Source organism: Labrus bergylta, chromosome 12 (genome assembly GCF_963930695.1).
Source record: "Labrus bergylta chromosome 12, fLabBer1.1, whole genome shotgun sequence".
Lineage (NCBI taxonomy): Eukaryota > Metazoa > Chordata > Actinopteri > Labriformes > Labridae > Labrus > Labrus bergylta.
Window position 1 is genome coordinate 26,896,459 of NC_089206.1, and position 15,330 is coordinate 26,911,788.

A 15,330-nucleotide genomic window follows, 5' to 3' on the forward strand; every position below is an offset into this window, starting at 1 on the left:
TCAATGATTTAATTTGTATTAACCTCTTTTTTATTTATTTTGAAGAACTGCATTCTATTAAAACATTTTTTAGCTTGGTTGTACCTGAGGAAATTATCAAATTGCAAACTGCTATTCCCACACAATCTGTTTTTTATTTGTTTAGCAGGAGTCCTTGTTTCCTAATATTTTCAAACAGGAAACTGATAAACAGTTCAAAAATAAAGCTAAAAATCTGTCTACAGCCAAGCGAACAATTTATCAAAGCTGGAGATTAGGTGTTGCAGGTTTATTTTGGGGTTTTTGCCTTTCTTTGAGAGATAGGACAGTGGATAGTCAGAAATCAGGGAGATAGGGGGGAATGACATGCGGGAAAGGGGCCACAGTTTGGATTCATACCCGAGCTCGGTCTTTGTAGATAATATAACAACCTGCTCTTTTGTAAGGTGTCTTCTTGAGATATCCTTTGTTATGACTTGTCGCTACACAAACAAAGATTGACTGACTCATGGAAAAAACATAGGCTTTATTATTGGACTTTTCTTTTTGCCTAAAAACAGACAGACATATTTATGACAACATGAAAGCCACTGGAGGACTCAATCACTCGTGCACTGATTGATAAATGCTTAGTTCCCTTTCTACACGCACAAACAGTGACACTAACAAAGACGATGCATAGATAACGCTGGAAGGAAGACCGATGGATCCTTGGAAGAGCAAAGTGTGCGTGTGTGTGTGTTTATTTTGAAAGACTAACTTGAGGGTCTCGTAGTGTGTTTGCATAATGTGTAAGTTGGAAGGATTCTCCATCTGTAGGCTGAATGGCTGACTTCCTCTCAAAACAGACGCTTCTCATAACTGTGGAAAAAGAAGAGTAACACAGATCACACACAGTAATCAGTGACAGTCCCTGAGGTTTCCTGTTGAGACAGACTGGAGGGGCTGAAGAGGAAGCTTAACTGAAGGTTTGTGTGGTTATGGGCAGGAACTAACAACTTTTAAGACAATTGAATAGAAAACTGAACAAAATGACAATATTGTATCGACTGGATCTGTAAAGAAAAACACGACATTGTATTTCTGTGTGTGTGTGTGTGTGTACATGTACGTTTGTACCTGTGCAGGCTGTGGACTCCACCCTCCACCTGAGCTGATGCAGTTCTCTTTTCAAATTTCAGATCACCAGAGTACATCATGGCTCTACAAGAGGAAAGGAAATGTTGTTAAATGATAAATGAACTTGAACTTCTATAGCGCTTTTCTTGTCTTCTGACTACTCAAGGCACTTTTACACTGCAGGTCACTGCTCTTTTTTCAATGATTTACACAAAACTCGCTGAAATTACTATACAGACAAAAAAAAACATAATTTGCACAAGATAACCAGTGTGTGTCACCACTATGTCTCGAAACCTAGCTCACATTGACAAAGCCATTTTTATGTTTTTGACACCAGTAATCAATCAATGCTTTCATAATATATAAAAAATGTTGTTTGGATTATCAACGCTTTTATTCTGAAGGCCTGAGGGATGTAATGCACCAAACGAATCACCTTACTTATGAATGTTATTGCATGTATTTCCATAACACTTATATTTGTGCGTTACAGACTCCTTATGGATCTGAGAGTCCTCTCTGGGTTTTTACCTGAGCTGTGTGAGACTCTTGGATCCGATATCCTGGCAGGAGTGTTGAGTACCAGCCAGCAGGTAGGGAACAAACTTGTGGATGGAGCCTTTGTCCTGCACTGCTCCAGAAACACCCTGTGCAACTTTAATCTTATCACTCTCACTGTGAGGGGACAGGAGGGAAAAAAGGTAAGACATGTTATGCCATTAATGCTATAATAACTCTCATTACTATGAGACTATATAAAGCTAAAGACACTGTACAACCTGAGTACTGCCACCTTGTGGCTGAAGTCTTTTCCATAATGGGAATACATTCTAAGAGTTCTTCCTCTTCAAAATTCTTGGATTTGCACATTTATACCAACATTAAAATCTAACATTTTTTAGGTATTAAAAATATCTGCCACTCTGTTATTTTCTTAGCTTGTTATTCTATTTCACTACTACAGGCTACAAAAAACTAGCAATATTTTTTATGTATAGACCTATAGAAGGGTGTGAGAGTAGACAATTTTACTGTAAAATCCGGAATATAAGTCGCACCGGTATATAAGACGCACCCTGTTTTGAAGGTCTCTTAGAGAGAAAAAAAAGTTTAAACTGTCTTCCTGCGTGATGATTTATATTGTGTTCAGCGATGTCTACAACGTGCAGTTTGTATAAGACGCAGCCAACTTTTAAGACAAAAGAATAGGTATTAAAAGTTCGTCTTGTACACCGGATTTTACGGTAAGTTTTTCTTTCCTTTCTCTTTAAGGTTGTCACTGACTTTCAAAGGGAGGCACCTGTACTTTTCCTGTCAACTCTGATCAGTATGAACGATTTGTTGTGTTTGTGTACCTGAAGTATCTGGTCTGTGAGCCCAGGTTTTTGTCCATGGCGTCCAGGGAGCCCATGCCACGGTATTTCTTCAGCCTGATGCCGTCAGAGAAAAAATATTCACCAGGAGCTTCACTGGTGGCCGCCAGCAGGGAGCCCATCATCACTGAACACAGAGAGGAAGAGATGTTGGTGTGGGTCAATAAAACTTAAACAATGGAGATGAATGAAAACTTTTAACGCTGTACAGGAGGAGTGAGACGAGGGGAACAATCTGTCCTCTTTCTTACTTTCGGTGGGATAAAAGTTTCACAAGGAGGGTATAAAACAACCAGAACTAATGTGCTACAATTATAAATATAAAATTCTGTAACATGGATTTGAGAAACACATGTTAAACCTGAATTTATAAATGTTTTGGTTCATTTATCTAAATATTTTAAATAGTAATTCAACTCTTGCACACTGACTCTAAAACGGCCACCAGTCCATACCTGTGGATGCCCCTAGTGCCAGAGCTTTGGCGATGTGCCCGACAGTCTGGATGCCACCATCAGCGATGACCGGCACCCCGAAACGCCTGGCGTACTCCGACACCTTATATACAGCTGTGGCCTGGGGCCTGCCGCATGCCAGCACTGAGCAGAAGAAGAAGAAGAGAGACGGAGCAGGATTAAATGATGTGAAGTTGGTCAACTGTAAGACATTTCTATTCTCATGATCACTGCTGGTAAATACTCTAAAGCATTACTGCACCTACAATGATAGTCTGCAAAATGCTCACACAGCACAAAGCTTAATTTTCATGTTGGAAAGTGGGATGAGATGCAGTCTTCTTCATTTTTAGCAGAGTATTCTATTTTATTTGATTGAATTTGGCAAGCTTTTGATGCCACTTTATCAGAGTTCTGCTTGGCATCCCGTGTGGAAAAAGTCAGACTCTAGCGGTGTTAAATAAAATTCAAATAAAGGATCAAACACAGTGGATTAGAAGACAAGCTGGGAACCCGACTGAATGTTTATGAAAAGTGAGAGAATAAGGAAGTTAAACTTGTCACATCAGCAGATTAATTTCACACCACAGTACAACTCCATCTTACATAAACGTTTGAAATCTTTGTCTACTCAAACACTGTCTGCTCATCAATTGATTTTAATCACATCTCTAACATCTTTACCAGTAATCTTTCACACCATCATGTGCTAGACACTGAAACTTAAATGTACACAGGGCCAACAAAGAAACATTTCCAATTCCTTTTTTTACTTCTGAGGTGCTTCTGCTTCCTTTGAGCTCGGGGCTGCCCGGTACTTACCAAACTAAGAATCCAAGGGATCCTCCTACCCATAACATACCTGAGAGCAGTGGTGCTCAAACTATTTGAATCACAACCCCCAATAATAAAAAATGATTGTTCGCGAGTAATCGATTCTCATGACATTTATAAATCCAAGAAATATTTATAGTATAAAGTTTATGGCCTCATTTTTGGGTAGAACTTAAAAAAAAAAAAAAAGACAGGGCTGGCAGCAGTCACACACACAGCTCCATGCAGTCTGTGGGGTGTCGCATATGCAGGAGCGGCCCGTGTCAGCACCATGAGGCGCGTGCAGGAGCCGTCACGCAGGCAGGAGCCGTCACACAGGCAGGAGGCTGTTTTAGGCTTGCAGTGTGCTAACAGCTCAATAAAACAAATCATATAACTGGTACAGGTACTTTTCTTCTTCTCCACAACCTACTAGCGACTGCCAGAAATTCTCTCGCAACCCCCATGGGGGTCCAGACACTGAGGTTGAGAATCGCTGCCTTACAGGTATCAAAAGATTTAAATACAATGAATGGGTGTCGCTCAAAGAATGATAGACCATTGTATCTATAATGTGGATTTTAGCATTTTGCAAAGGTCTGCTACTTTTGCTTACTAACATCTGGACTAACATCTTTTAATGATAGAAAGTTTAAGTCAAGATATTCAAGCTACAAATCATGCTCATGTTTTACAAAGCTGTACATGTCCCATCTTACAGACGCATATGTACAATGCAGATTTTTAAAAACAAATAAAGCCAATGGATTAAAGACACCCAGTGTTTCCCCTAGGTTTACAGCGCCCACATGCCAGCACAAACACTTGAAGGAATCTTGGTGTTCATGTGTTACTTTTAAAGGAAAGGTATCCTTAAATGACTTCTTTCCCTGATTTCCAACTATCCACTATCCTATCCCTACAATACAGGCACAAAAAGCCCAAAAACAAATTTAAAAAAAATCAAAAAAATGATATAACACACGAGGGGGGCGGGCCACCCCCCTAATATAATGGTAGGGGAAACACTGACACATAATTACTTCTGTCTGCTTATCTCGCATGGTAAATAAAAAATAAATTAAAACCACCGATGGGAAAACTATCAAGGTTTTCCTGACACAACTTTTTTCTTGCACCTTAGCAAAGTGAACAGAAAATACTTGCAATACGTGCAGTTCTCAACTCAATTCCTGCTCCACAAACACACTGTCATATCAAAGAGAAGACCCTTTGGTACGTGAAAGCTCAGTACGGAGTAATATTCAACATAATGATGCCAGATGCATTCGACTAAATGAAGTCAGGACAGCAAAACAAACATCATGTTTTGACTAACTACTACTACTGCTTTTTATTCAAAGATTAATATCATCAGAAATAAAAAGCACTGATTTCATTCTTTTTCATTCTCTTTTCTTTTCTAATAATAGAACACAGATTTCAAATATTGGACAAAAAACAATAAGTTTGGGAAATACATAATTTGAATCTGGTAAAAATTGTATAAGATTTCATTCAGCCCCAGTCCTGGTCCCAACCAGCTCTCTAGGCTACCAATTGTGTTAAACATGTGGCCTTGCGGCTGCCAGCAGCATATCTAAGGCAATCTGCTGTGTGCTCAACACTGTGTGTTAGGAATAATGAGAGATGTGGTCTTTATTTGAGGAATGGTAGGGCATGCTTAACAATCCTGGTACTGTAGCAGCACACAGAGGATCTACACTTAAACCAGACACCATCTGACCAATAGGCAACTAAAGGACACAAGTGGACAGTGTCTCAGCCTGTTGACATCATCAGGATCAGAGACCACAGGGTCAGTAAAGTGGGTGGAGGAAGAGCAACATTCAATCAGTATGATTGATAGATTAGTGAGGACACAGGATCAAGCAAAAAAACCCAAATCCCCAAAACCCCCCAAGGCCAGTTCTCAACACAGACAAAAAGAATCCTTCTACCACTACCTCTGCTTCTTCTACTGATGCAAAGCCGTAAACCAATCAGTGCAGCAGGCTGTGGAGTGGGAGGAGGCGGGCACACTCTAACAGCTGAGCCTATCAGAATCCAATGCAGGCCAAAGTTTTGGGGAAACTTACTGGAGTATCCTGTAACAGTGGTTGGGGTTTTGGGGCTGTGGAGCTTTATTGCTGGTGGTACACTGAGAGGAGCTGGACATGGACACACACAAGCATACACACAAACACACCCCATTCAAATGCAAGGTCAGGAGACAGTGGAGAGGTTTTAAGAGAATAAAAGGTAGACAACAAGATGAAGATGACAAAAAGTTAAAAAAATTTAAAAAATAAAGAAAAGAGTAAACCAAAATGATCAAGAACAAAGATATCCAATGATATGAAAAAGGGCTTTAACAAGATAAAGAGACCACAAGAAACAGACAAATAATCTACCTTCTACTTCCTAAATATTACGGTTTAAAGCGTTCTGCATCTTCGTTGCTTGCTGGTTGATTTCACACCGAATACAACTTCCTGGAAATGGAATCCCAAAAACCCTGACAGCATATTTTTTCGGAAACTACCGTTTGTGTTTCCAGATAGCAACTATATCAGATCAGATGGTCACGGTACGCGTTTGAACTTGTTTTCACAGAAAGCACTAAACCTCAACCACCATAACTTGTGTTTCTAATTTCTGCATGACTTGCAAAGGCAACCAGGCAGGAGCAGCCCGAGCCAGACTTCCCAGAACAAAAATGTCACCACACACTGAAGCAAAGAACCCGTCACACATGCTGGACTAAAATGTCTGACACTCTTTCCATCGGAGCATAATGAAGGGTACTGATTTCCTCAACACAGAACGACGAACGTGTTAAACCAAAAGATCATTTTTGTGCCATTATCAGGGAAATGTGTTTTCAGCTCCAGCATCAGGATCCGCCAAGAAAACTTGACATACAGGGTTCTTTCTGCCAATAAGTTATGACTTTTTTTAAAACCATTTTTACTGTCCTGACTTTAATAGTCAGATCAACCAACTATAAAGGAGTCTGCATATTGGCTGACGGCAGCTCTGTGGGCAGAGCCAGGATGGTTGTGTTGTCAGTTACTCACCTTCCTGTGTGATGCAGATGGAGCCACTGCCCATCCCCACTCTCAGTGCGTCTGCTCCTGCGTCGATCAGGTTCTTAGCCTGAGCTGCAGTCACCACTGCAGCAGACAGGGGGAGACAAAGAGGCTGTTAGAGCTGGAAGATGACAATGTTCTTACAATTTATACTTTTACAAACCACTGCTACTCATTGAAATGTTATCACAGACATCAAGTGTTTATGGTGTTTATTTTGCATATCTTACAGATAAACATAAATGTAATTACCGTTCCCTCCGATGACCTGTATGGTTGGATACTTTTCTTTGATGTATTTGATCATGTTGATCTGGTAGATTGAGTTTCCCTGAGAAGAATCCTGGAGGAACAGAGAAAACAATTGGTTTTGGTTACTGTGAATTCAACACTTTACAACGGGGGGTCAGCCTGAACCACAGTTACATTTAGCTAAAAGTAAATCAAATGAAAGCAGAAGTGTCTGCACACTAAAGTTTTCTAAAATAAAGAGCCATCCTTCATAGCTTTTTATCAAAGACATGATCTCTCATTTAGACACTCAGTGCAATCATTGTTAACAGTATGCAGACACTGCTTCACATCCTTAACTTGGATAGATAGTCTGTTTTAAACCAGAGTAGAAGAGAGCCCAGTACTACAGCACCACGTATTCCCAGTTAAGCCATTACAGATAAGTGAAGGAGCTCTCTTCAAGCTTTTTCTCCACAGCAGATCCAGTACTGATTCCCTCTAATGAAGCTAAAGCCACTTTAAACCAGTTTGTATATTCATTTTAAGGAACAGTCAAATCCCGCCTTTACCTATAACACGTCATCTGAAATGTTTCCTTGTGGAGAAATTAAAGTACACTTGCCAAGTCCCCTTTAAAATACAGACTTAATTTTCACTACACAACACGGTCCACAACAGTCTCCATCTCTAAGGCTTTTACTCAAGTCTTCCTTACCAATACAATCACATCCACCCCGCTCTGTGCCAGTAGGTCCAGACGGTACTTGTCGTCGTTGTGGGTGCCGATGGCAGCGCCGCACAGCAGCTGTTTGCGGGAATCTTTAGAGGCCAGAGGGAAGTCTCTGTTCTTCTTCAGGTCTGTGCGAGCGATGATCGACACCAGGGAGCCTTCTTCATTCACTATGGGCAGCTTTCCTGCAGAGAGGGAGAGGAGAGGTTAAACATGCATTCACAGCAGGATCTGGGTTAATCCACTTTCTGTCGTCTTTTTTAACTGAAACTGTCATTTGAATCCTAAAAATAGTTGTTCATAGTATTCATATCTTCTAAAATGAATAAACCCTCCTCACCTTTCTTGCTCCTCTGGAGGATTTCATTGGCCTCTTTTAGTGTCACTCCAGCAGGGGCGACCACGAGATCCTCTCGCTTTGTCATCACCTGGAAAGATGGCACACACACTGAATTAGATCAACAACACTTCAACACTCAATGCAGGGAAAATTCAAGTATTATCAATAACAAGAGATCTTCAGAAACAACAGCTTTCATCTCATGAAGAATAATAGAAAAAAGTGTTGGGAGGTTAGGACTAGGGTTGCAAATTTCAGCAAATTTCAGTCAAGTTTCTTAAGCGATAGTTGAATACTTTAACATCCATTATTGATTAATCATAAATACTGATTGAGCTACAAAACTCATGTGTTTTTCTCAGTTAGTTTTATTGAAACCATTATAGCAGCACTATAGTTATGAGTCGTGTGCACAGTCTATTCAAAATAAGTCCAGCTGCAGAAAACACTCTCTCTGCTGACCGCTTAATTTCTGCCTTACTTTTTTCTTAGTACCACTTCTTCCTTAAGTAGTATTAACAGTAGTTTTTCAGATTTGCTAAGGTGACGGACGCCCTCTTTTGGTATAAATTGGCATTACATGTGAAGGCTGGTAAAATTGTAAACAAAACACATTGTTGGTTTAGACATTTTTAACCGGAAATATTCTGATTATCATCCATATTTAGAAAAAAAAGGTAGGTCTGGGAGCATTTTAAACCTAAGCACACACTTATTATTATTGGTTGATGCCACTTCTGTTGAATTTGGTGGGTGTTTTCCAGATACGAAGAAAGTGCCCTCCGTTCTCCTTTTATGAGGGACAAAAGCACTTACTGTAAGTAAGCTCTAAGGAGCTTTCATTTACAAAAATGTGTGACTTTAGAACCTTCTGCATCCATTCTTAAACATCCCTGTAATCTTAGGAACTTGCATCTGGTTAATGATGGCTTAAAGCAGACCCACCTCGCTCAGTGGCAGGTTATGGTCCTCCTCCTTTAGGAAGTCGATGTCTCTGGAAGAGATGATGCCCACCAGCTTGCCGCCCATTTTGCCGTTATCTGTGATAGGGATACCACAGAAGCCGTGGCGAGCCTTTGCCTGGAAGACGTCTCGGACACACTTGTTTGGACTCATCACCACAGGATCAGTGATGAAGCCCTGCTCATAACGCTGGAAGGGGGGAGGGAAGTAGTCAAAAGGAACACGAGTAAATGAAGGGAAGGGGATTTCAGAGGAAGAGATGGGGATAAGACAGGGGGAGGTACAGCAAGGAAGAGTGTGTAAAGGAATCAATAAAGGAGGGTTTGGACGGAGAACACGAGCATTTCTTTGCCTACATTCTAAAGAGCAGGGCAAGGGAGGCAGACAGAAACACATCTACATCTTTCAAACTGACAGTAGTGAGCAAAAAAAGGAGAAAAACAAAGACAAAGAGCAGCTGATGTGAGATGAAGAGAAATGAAAAACCCTAATAAAAATACAAAAGAGTTGTGATATTTAGAAAACAAACAAGACACAGGATAATTGAGAGAGAAAAAGATAAAGACATGAAGAAAAATTAAAGAAGAGATGAAAATGAGAGTAAAGAGAAAATAAAACATCATCACTACCTTGACTTTGCGCACTTCATTTGCCTGAAACTCTGGAGTGCAGTTGTGGTGGATGAAGCCGATGCCACCGGTTAGCTGAGTGGAGACAATACATGAGTGAAAGTCAGGGTGCTAAGAACTTAAATCAAAAGGAAACCATGCTGATATGTTTCACACTTACTGCCATAGCGATGGCCATGTTAGCCTCTGAAACAGTGTCCATGGGAGAGGACACAAAGGGAGTTTTCATGGTGATTTGTTTGGTTAGAGCTGAAGTCAGGTCCTGGATAAAAGACATCAGAGACACATTTTACATACTGAGAAACTACTCCTAAGTAACACACAGGCCTAATGATGGACAAAATAAAATGTGATATAATATAAATTATGGCAGATTCTCATTTAGTTGCTTCAGTTTCAGCGTACTGGGTTGGTGCGGGCTGTCAAAGAAGAGAGCTAATGTTATTGTTATAAGTTAATTTATGATTTTTTTATAGACCCTTTGAAGACCCAAACTAAAAGAATGTGATATAATTGTTGCACGTTGTAGAATGTGTCCTTTTGAGCGTCATACTGAATATAGCAGCTGTGATTTCAATTTCCCAAGTTTAAAAGCATTTTTGTACATCTTGCATGTCAACTCCAAATCATTGTTTGCCCCCTGCTGTACATTTCCTGTTGAAGCCAGATTTCCTTGAACTTGCATTTCCCCAATCAGCCTCCCCTCTCTCTGCCCTTATGATTATGGGAACAATCAAATCTACAAAAAATAAAAATGACATAACGCTGGCTATAGAGTAGCTTTAAAAACATATTTTGTCATGTCTCAGTTTAAGTGCCATCTTTAAAATTAAGTAATTTTAAGACATTTTTTACCTTATATTTTCAAAATCTAATTTCAGACTTTTTAAGGATCTACACGGACCCTGTATCACAAGTCCTAAGCTTCATAAATACCATGTATTGTATAAACTAATATTATTTGGCTGCATGGAAGCTCTCCACTTCTCATCTTTGTCTGTTTACACCAGTGGAATATGTTGCATTGTGAATGTGATATATCCTGCTTGGTATTAACCATGCCAAACATATTAGAATTTAGCAAAAAGTCAAATGTGATCATTTACAGCCCACTTTGATTGACAGCTCAAGTCAAAATAAATGAAAATTTGTTACAGAGCAGTATGACAAGCTCAAAGGCTTTTTACATGCAGACATGTAAAATGACTAATACAATGCTAGTCACAAGGCTATAAGATAAGCCACTGATATCACTATTTTTGCTTTTTGTTGTCGTGTTTTAGGTTAAAGGACAGAGATGGTCATTTGCTGTACAGACTGTAAGGCCTTAGCTTATGGTTGCTAATGGATAGTTACTGCTGCAGAACAGACAGCCCCGAGTCTGTTTGCTCATTTTGAGCAACCTGGACTTGCATTACTATGACACTACATTTTAGAATTCATTATTATGGGGCACCAGATAGTCTGGCCCGATATAGACTCTAGTCCTCATCGCAGCGGCTGTAGGTTCCCATCCGACCAAGGCCATTTGCTGCATGCCATGCCCCACTTTCTCCTCTCAACATTTCCTGTCTGTCTTCAGCTTTCCTGTCCATTAAAGGCTAACATTGCCCAAAATATAACTTTAACAAAAACTATATGATCCTACAAATTCAATTCCTCAAATCAGAGGCAGCCTACACCAAAGTGATATCTGCTTGTTTTGAAATAAATATTCAAGGATAACTCTGAATTCTGGGAAGCAATGACTTACTGCTCTGGCTTGTGGAGACATTGTAAGCCCAATTCTCAAAATATCTGCTAATCTCTACACTCCCTGCTTTGAACTCATCCCACACACCGATTAGTTTAATACCTCCATATCAGCTTTATTCAGATGTGTTTGTGTTGGTAAAAGAGATAATCACAACTCACCACTTGCTCGGCTGTGAAGTCGATGTAGCCCGGCAGAATCAGGAAGTCGCTGCAGATGAGAAAAGAAAGACACCGTTAATTAGGAAGGGTTTCTGAGTCCTTACAAGACCTGTCTGATCCAAACACAGATCAGACATTCAAACGTGAAGAAAGTAGTGGCTTAAATAAATGTATCCCAGAACTGGAACAAAAGCCTTAAGATTATTTTCAAGACTTTGCAGGTTTTACTGCACAGGTAAGAGATCTAATACGACAGTTATAAAGTAAAGAGTAAAAATGTGCCCCACAAAACACATCCTGGTAAGTACTTCACATGTCTGGTAAACTGAGAGCATGTTAAAGGGAAAACATTACAGCTCAGTACTTTCTAGTTTAAAAAAAAAGAGGGTTTGAGGAAAATAGTGACTTCAAAGACTCCGCACAGGACATAGCATGAATTTTTCACAGTACTCTTCAGATGGTGGGTGTCCTCACATTTCAGTTCGAGCACATGTGTGAAACATTTTACCGAGAACATTTGAAATGGAAGGCATGTGGATCATGTGGCATGTGAGTGGCAGTGGGGGGCTCGTGTTTTTGATGATGTGACAAAAGTGACTGTCAGTAAACTCACCATTACTACTATGACTTAATTGCACTGTGAATAACTTTCAAACAAATCGATTAAATTAAGGGGAGGGGAGGGGAAAGGTTTGTTAGAACTGAAATAGCTTATTCATCAAACGGCCCAAAAGAGCTCAATTTGTTAAATAAAGTTACAAGTACAGGGATTAATAAGGTGAAAGTAAGATATCTTCACAGAAGCAGCAAGTGGACATTTTTTTTAAATGTTCATAGACACGCATACAGCAGGGAAGACAACTTCAGAACACCTAGAAGTCACTAGAAGTAGTAGAAGTAGAACCCACACCCCTACACACAGTTCACTGCCCTCTCACAATGCAGTGTGAATCCCTAGAGGCTCATGAGGAGGGAAAAGGAACAGATTGTGTTCATCACAAAGTGTATCCAAATACTATTACTAAGAATAAGATCAAAGTCTGGAGAGTGGGCCTTTAGTCACTGTGGTGGTCCCTCTCTCTGGAACAAGCTACCTGTTGACCTGAGGTCCATCTCAACTGTCTCTACTTTTAAAGCTAAACTCAAAACCTACCTATGTGCATATGTGTAATTACTCATGGTTAATGATGTTTGCTTCGTGGTGTGTATGATTTATTAATTTCTGTGTCATATTCATGACCGTGGGAACCATTTCTAATTGTTTTATTTCTGTTTTTAACCCCAATGTAAAGCACATGGAACTTTTCTGAAATGAAATGTGCTTAAATTAATTGGATTTGATTAAAAACTTGTAATATGAAAGTATTGTACAGTGAGATCATTTCACGAAGAGAACACAGGATAAGGGACAAACCAACAATATTTAATTTGTCAGTAAACTCTTTCCTCTTTGGATGACATAGAGGTGCTAAATCATTGTAAACACAGTTTTAAATGTTAAACTAGAATTTTATATCAGATTTAGAAATGTAAAGTTGTCAACATTTAGTCAGTGCATGGATGTAGCCTCACTGTGCTTTGTAGTATAAAGCATTAGATACTCTATGAAGCCAGAGTCCACACAGTCCAGCATAACAACACAGGAACATTAAACCAGGAGCTAAATGTGGAACCAGTGTGTGTACTGAAGGAATGTGTTCCCCTCTCTTGTCCACGAGGCTGCTTGTCAGCCTACACCATATTTTCACTTTTTTTAATCACCTTCTTTATCTACCTGCGTATCCTTGTCGGCTGGTTTAATGGTATTTGAACATTGGGAAATAAACTGTTGGTAAAGTTCAAGCCAGTCTTTATATTTTACTGTAGGCGAATAAAAAATCTGTGTGTTTGTTTTTCTTCCAACTGTGATCACTCACTTAACATAAGCACAGGGGGGTCATTGCATGAACTTTGTCCTTAATATCAAACCAAACAGCGTTTACCACACAGCGTTTATTTCTGACATGAAGGCGATGACACTTTATTTCAAAAAGTAATTTGCATACTTTGAGCTAAATATAACATTAGAAAGCTCTTATTTAAAGGGCTGTGTTCATTTTTCTGATTCTGATTTTAAACAAAAGGTGGTATTACTTTTGGCCCATAAAGGGACACTTCACAGGTTTAAGATTAAGTTCAGTCTCTACGGAACAACTCAACCTGTCCTCTGTGGATGAGTTCATCGCGTTTTATGGACAGTCTGTTTAAAGTGTTTGTGGTTTAACGTTTCGTCGAACAAATGATGGACGTATTAATTATTCATCAGCTGTCCCTAACAGCCCTAGAACCAGTTTAGAATAGAATAGAATTACTGTATTGATCCCAAACTGGGAAATTGTGGTGTTACAGCAGCAGGTTGTCCAAACACACAATATGAGTAAAAAACACAATATTAGCAAATCTAAACATAATTGTAATGGGAAGCGGTAGCTCAGTCTGTAGGGACTTGGCTTGGGAACCGGAGGATCGCCGGTTCAAGTCCCGGTGCATACCAAATATGGAAGTGATGGAGAGGTGCCAGATCGCCTTGAGCAAGGCACCAAACCCTCACCACCAGCCCAGGAGGTGACATCTCTCCATTAGTGCATGTCCATAGCATCCTGTTTGTGCATGTGTGTGTTGACAGAATGTAAAAACAGAAATCAATAAAGTAAATGTTTACTTGTAGGTTAGCCCGTCTCCACCGTTGAACAGCTGCTGTGCGCTCAGCCCGTCTTCTGGGACGTACCCGGTTTGCCCGCTGATCAGGTAGTCCGCCATGACGTCAAGTTACTGCTACAAGTCCTTCAGTCTTTAAAAAGAAATCAAGTAGACAACGCTACTAAGGCAACGAGTGAACACACAACACAAACACAGGCCTGGGAAAAGACACCGAGAACTTTCCCTCTCGGACGGTGCACCGTCCAGCCGTCGTCCTGCTCCGCTCGCCTCTGAGCAGCCGGGAAGGTTCCTGTTGGTTAGCTTCCTATTAGCCGGTAGAAAGCGAGCAGAAATGTCGATAATATGAAATATGTATTAGTGTTTATCTCTTCTTTATCAGGCCTCTTCGCCAGTCTTAAATACACGCTCAGTTTCTTTCAATAGCTCCCTCCACACGTGCGTTATTCACATCTGACAGCATTTCCGACATCGACGCACGTCACGTCCGCCGCCCCGCCCCGCCCCTTCACCTCTTCATGGAGGATAACGTTTATAATTATTATGTAAAGATGTCTTTCATTGTTATTGAGTATAAAAGATTATTCGACTGTCATAACGGAAATAAGGGCCAGCTCGAGTAAACATACCACTCAGGCTGTATTTGTATGTTTTAAGTAGCAAACATGTAGTAGCCATTATTTTAACAGGGTTCTTTAGCTTTTGAACACAAATAGGTATATCATAAATGAGGCAACATCATCTGTTTTTCAGTTGTTTGCTAAATGTTTGGAGTTGAAAAAAACAAACTATTCATGTTATGTGCTGGGCTGTTTGTAAAGAGTATGATTGATTTGACAGAAGTTACAAATGAAAAACAAAATTCCCATTTGTTCCAAAGACTCTTTTACTCTTTTACAGTAGCTTCAAAACTTTACAAAGCCCACAGAGCTGCTTTACATCAGGAGGAGCCTGCCTGTCCTTCTTTGGAATTACCACTTGAGGGTGCA

At 40.0% G+C, this 15,330-nt stretch overlaps 1 protein-coding gene across 1 annotated transcript; it reads right to left on the bottom strand.

Moving 5' to 3' along the window:
• Positions 1–485: 485 nt before the first annotated feature.
• On the bottom strand, positions 486–14,809 carry impdh2 (IMP (inosine 5'-monophosphate) dehydrogenase 2). The gene is made up of 14 exons (XM_020646527.3): positions 14,346–14,809; positions 11,645–11,693; positions 9,891–9,992; positions 9,731–9,805; positions 9,084–9,290; positions 8,139–8,226; positions 7,784–7,983; positions 7,087–7,177; positions 6,823–6,918; positions 2,930–3,073; positions 2,457–2,601; positions 1,633–1,776; positions 1,099–1,182; positions 486–840 (listed from the first exon to the last, which is right to left on the bottom strand). The coding sequence occupies exons 1-14, from the start codon at positions 14,441–14,443 to the stop codon at positions 819–821; spliced, it is 1,545 nt and encodes a 514-aa protein (XP_020502183.1). The 5' UTR covers positions 14,444–14,809; the 3' UTR covers positions 486–818.
• Between the last annotated feature and the right edge of the window lie 521 nt (positions 14,810–15,330).

Bases quoted from the DNA above. Each gene is read 5' to 3' on its own strand.
- impdh2 (XM_020646527.3), bottom strand. From the start codon at position 14,443: ATGGCGGACTACCTGATCAGCGGGCAAACCGGGTACGTCCCAGAAGAC. The intron at 9,291-9,730 runs GTAGTGATGATG...CCCCCCTTCCAG, and splicing joins ATGAAGTGCGCAAAGTCAAG to CGTTATGAGCAGGGCTTCAT. The intron at 1,183-1,632 runs GTAAAAACCCAG...TTCCTCTTGTAG, and splicing joins AAGAGTCTCACACAGCTCAG to AGCCATGATGTACTCTGGTG.